The 4937-nt window shown below is 42.6% G+C and overlaps 1 protein-coding gene across 1 annotated transcript; it reads left to right on the plus strand.

Moving 5' to 3' along the window:
• The first annotated feature begins 2738 nt into the window (after window positions 1–2738).
• On the plus strand, window positions 2739–3857 carry LOC116249761 (peroxisomal membrane protein 11A). Its single transcript, XM_031623015.2, has one exon. It carries the CDS (start codon window positions 2879–2881, stop codon window positions 3662–3664), a length of 786 nt encoding a protein of 261 aa, XP_031478875.1. The 5' UTR covers window positions 2739–2878; the 3' UTR covers window positions 3665–3857.
• The last annotated feature ends 1080 nt before the right edge of the window (window positions 3858–4937 follow it).

Raw genomic sequence — 4937 nt, forward strand, 5'->3', positions numbered from 1 at the left:
ACGAGTCAAACCACCCTCTTATTCCAGTGGAAAACGAAAAGGCAGCGTGAAGCAATCTATGTTATGCGGGTACGTGTGATATACCCTACTACCGCCATGCCGGTAGGGAACCAATGTTTGGTATGGTTATATTTTAAAATTTAAAAATATAATTCTAAAACTTAATTTTTAATTGAATTTAATTTTTTTCCTACTTTTTGTTTTCCACTTAAATTATATATGTTCTTCTTGTTTATTTTGAGTATATATATATATACCGTCTGTCATACCCCATGCCAATAATTTCCAAAAAATGACTGGTACCCCACTTATAACTGCACTCATGTGACATAGAAAGCAACATCAATGGATGATTGTGAAAAGCGATAATCTAGACAATGTGAAAAAATAGAGTTTTATGGAAGCAAATCAAGTTAACACGGAAAAATTTTTTTTGCCTCTCGAGGGTTTGCATGGAACTAGCTTAGTTCCGATGAAAGTGGGCTGGAGTGGTCTCCTCCCATAAGAGAAGCAATAAAAAAAAATGATATGTACAAATACAATAAGTCACCTGACCTTTAGGTCAGATTAACCTTTGCTTCCGAGAGCAAAGAAAGAACCTTGAAAGGAAGAGCAGAATTAGAAATTCTCAACCTGGCAAACTTCAATACTATGTTACCAAAGTTGTTCAAAAGCAAAGATGCTTTGCAGCTGTGAAGCCAAGATTTCCATTCTGGAGTTGTTGCCTCTACTTTCTATCAAAGCAGAAATCGAGCCGAGCTCCCTTCTTTGAAAGATATTTTTTCCTGTATGAAGACGCCAAGTTTCCTTGATTCATCACCACTTTAAGACACATAAAGCGCAGACATGCAGAGTTCACCTCTGTCAATCTCTTCAAGCTCACACCACCTTCGTTCTCAGGAAGGAAAAGAACCTGAGCAGAGACTAAATGCATTCTGTGATTAACTTCAGAATCTCCCCACAAGAACTTAATCATAATTTCTTCAAGCTTCTTGATTACAGAAATCGAGCACTTCAAGCAGCGCAGCAAGCACAAATTTCAGGAGACAGTTTTCCTGCATATGACAGCACATGAGATTTCTATTGACTAAAGGCGATTCTGCATTTTCAACACAACCCGATCCCAATCAGCTGTTGGGAGACGTAAAGGAGATAGTGGGAGGCCCAGATATTGCGTGGGGAAGGAGTTCTGAACCCATCCAAATTGATCACTAATTTCTCTGATTCGCTGTTCTGACAAAGCAAAGCCAAAAAATTTTGAATTGAACTGATTAATTTGCATCCTAGCTAGCAGCCTTGTCAAATTCTCTGAAAGTATATTCTAGACGATGCAAAGATCTATTGGATGCTTTAATAAAGATGAACAGGTCGTCAGCATACATGGTAGCCGCCACACCTTCAATACCTCTACCAAAATGAGGGACCTCAATTTTGCGATGCATAAATAATGGCTGACTGAACTTTTCTTGAAAAAAATTCAAGAACCACCCTTCTTGAGGAAGCCCTCTCTCACCATCAAAAAATCTTCCCTCTCTACCATTTATAAGAAGAGCGTAAGAGGCCGTAGACACACAATTCATAACCCTATCAACCCAGACGATGGAGCTGATTGTTCTCTTCCATAGTTACCAAGGGACCAGACCATGAATCCTCTAATATAACACCAGATGCATTGCCATTTGCAAAAAAATCTCTCATAATGAGAGGTACAGGCTTCATGAATAGCTGGAAACTCCTCAAACCTACCTCTATCTGTCTCTATAACAGCGATACGATTTTTCCTCACAATAGTATGAAAATCTCTTTTTGTTCATAGAACTAGCTTAGTTGTCGTACATCTCCTCCATCTGCAGCCGTATGTCCCACCTCCTTGTCTTTGCAAAATGGCAGTTGCAGAGCTACAAACTTCTTGTTCTTGCTCTCAAATGATGTTAATGAACAGATGGAATCTATAAAGATCTACATAAATATTGTCGCATAAGGAACAGTGACACAACAAATGTAGAGAATCATCTACAAAGAGAAAAGATATCAATTTCATGTTTAATAATTTGAAGCGCTTAATTAAATGTTGCAAAGTTAACATGACAGTAAGGTTGATCCAAACCAAAGGAGATGGTTTAAGGCTACATCGCGTCGTGAAAAATAAGTAGAACACAGACAACGAGCCATATATCTGAATTTGCAAATACATGTCCTCCGTTGGCCTATAAAGAGAAAACAGACTCATTTTTTAAACTTATGTATAGCATCTGCGATGTTTATTGTTGTTTCGTCAAACACCAAAATAATTTTGATATAATACCTTTCGGGCCACTAAACAGTGAAAATTTTGTTTCCCGGTTGAAGTTGTTATTAAAAAGATAAGTGGAGAGAGAGAAAGAAGAACAACTTAAGATGTTTGATTGATAGCACGACTGTTAACTGTGATTAAACTTAAGGTTGCAAATGTGGCTGATTAGTTGATCAAAACACGCTCAACTTGTCAAGTAAGAATTTGATTAGTAAATCTTAGATAGCTTTTTTCTCTATCTAATTGGAATGTGAGTTCCTCAATTCAATTCCCTATTTAATTCGTGAAGTAAGGTGGTTTTCTAATATTCTAATGCTTAGTTGTTAATGTTTTTATCGTCAAACGAAAATCTGGATTTGCTTCCATGAGAACGGAGCAGAATTCGGCGGTAAATATGTCTGGATTCGGTTTCTCGTGTATCCAGAACCGGCTCTAGTTTTGCTCCCCTACTCATCATAGCGGTCCGCGGGCTTGCGTGCTGCGAGACGGCATGTAGTCGGCGGCGCAGCCACGCAGGCCGCGAGAGAGATGGTGGCCGGCCTCCTCAAATAGGCAAGGGAGCAGCCTTCGGTCCGTGCCTGAGCCATGGAGGGGAAGAAGCCCCAACATGACGTCCTCCAATCCGACTCTAGGCCCCGCGAGAAGAGGAAGAAGATGGGAGAATCGAGGAGGGACCTAACCGATCACCTGGAGGCGTACCTCGCCCGGAGGGACGGAGTCGACAAGCTCCTCAAGATCTCCAGGTACGCCGCCAAGCTCGCCCTTGCGTCCTCCCTCACTGCCGGCCGCCCTGACCTGCACCGACGGCTCAAGAGCTTCGACTCGAGCGTTGGTGTCAGCCGCAAGGCGTTCCGGCTCGGAAAGTTCGTCCAGGACCTCAACGCCCTGAAGCGGACCCGCTTGGATTCCGGGAAGGGTGTTCTCGGTCTTATTGCCTACGGCGGCGAGGGCGCCTACTACTTCGTCGAGCAGTTCGTCTGGCTCGCGAAGACGGGCTTGATCGACGGCCGCCGCGCCGCGGGGTTTCAGAGGGTCAGTGCCTGGGCGGAGCTCGTCGGGTATATCGGCAGCGTCGCGCTGAAGGTGCTGGATCTCAGGACGATCCTCGACGAGGCGGCGCGGTTGGGGACGACGGTGAAGACCCTGAGAGCGGATGGACGGGCAGTCGAGAACGAGGCAGGCGAGCTGCAGAAGTTGCAAGCAAAAGCTATGCTGAAGCAGCTTTCGATAGTTCAGGATATAGCTGACGCCCTCATGGCAATTGGCGATCTGCAGGACGGAAAGGGCTTCTTGTCGAACCCGATCGTCATCGCATCTGCTGGGCTTCTCTCTGCCCTCATTAGCACACACAAGAACTGGACGTCCTGCTGAATGGTCGACTTCGAGGTACCAAATAATTAGGGAAATAAAATCGAAAAGATGGGAAAGGAGGGAAGTAATATCCCTGTTTTGTTTTTCATTGTCTGTGCAAACTAGAGGATTGATTTGCCCAAATGATTATTGTGTGTAAATAAGACAACAATGATTCTCTTCGTTAATATGTCTTTCTGGTTTCTTCTCTGCAGCCTCATATTGAGTCTACCATTGTTCTATCTATTGTTGCTTGAATCATGGTTTTGCATTATCAAGTTGTGATTCTCGCAAGATTGTGAAGTATTCATCCCCAATCTCCATTCAGCCGAAAAAAAGGAAAGGATTTTACGGTGTTACTTTGTGCTGTATTCGTGCGAACGCACTGTCTCTTTTGCAGCTTATTGTTCATTCGGGTGACCTTTCGATCACTCGTTTTCGAGAATCAAGCGCATACGTTGACTCTATTGATGATATTCTGTCAGTAAGAGGTTACTTGTTGTTACTTCAGAAGCTTCTTCTTGTTCTAAGTTTCGTCAAGTGCGGATCTTTGGTCATTCACTGTCTCATGTTTTGTGCTTGCTACTGTTTTATCAGTCGAAAGCATCGTGTTCTTGGCTTCTCATCTAATTCCTTTTCGTAATCCTGTGGAGCTGGGCCTTCTCTCGAGCCAAAATTATGACACCAATTTCTTAATGAGGTTTTTAACTTTTTCCATTGCATGCATTTTTGTAGATGCCAATTTCTCGTCAAGTTCTTTAACTTCACTTATTGGAGGTATGTGTGTCTACCACGAGTAGCGTAATCTCACTGTGCAATTTCAGACACTTGTTATGTTAATTGGCTTGGCTTAGTCTTTGGGAAGACTTGTGACTTGGACAGCAAAGGGGAAATCTCTCTTCTAAAAGTGGCTCCCAAAGTGGTTTCTGATGGCGAAAAACATGCACAACCTTTACAGTGGTTTTTGTAGTGAGAAGAGCTTGTTCTTTATGCATCATGTGCAGGGGCGATTTTTTTCCCCACCCTGAACCATGTGGTCACCTAGATTCGAACTAGAAATTTTAGCAAGATCAAAGGGAAAATGTCACCTTTTAACTCTAATTTCTTGCCACAATAACAGATGAAAGAATGCAAGATGGAGCAGTCAAGCAAGCTCCAAACGAGCTTCAAAGCAGAAATAATACACCATATAACACAGGAAAACATGAAACATTTTTTATTTTTTATTTTGCAGTTTTCCTTCTCAATGGTCCGGGGCAACTTCATTGTCTTCCACGGTCTGTTCTGCTGTGCT

Source organism: Nymphaea colorata, chromosome 3, assembly GCF_008831285.2.
Source record: "Nymphaea colorata isolate Beijing-Zhang1983 chromosome 3, ASM883128v2, whole genome shotgun sequence".
Lineage (NCBI taxonomy): Eukaryota > Viridiplantae > Streptophyta > Magnoliopsida > Nymphaeales > Nymphaeaceae > Nymphaea > Nymphaea colorata.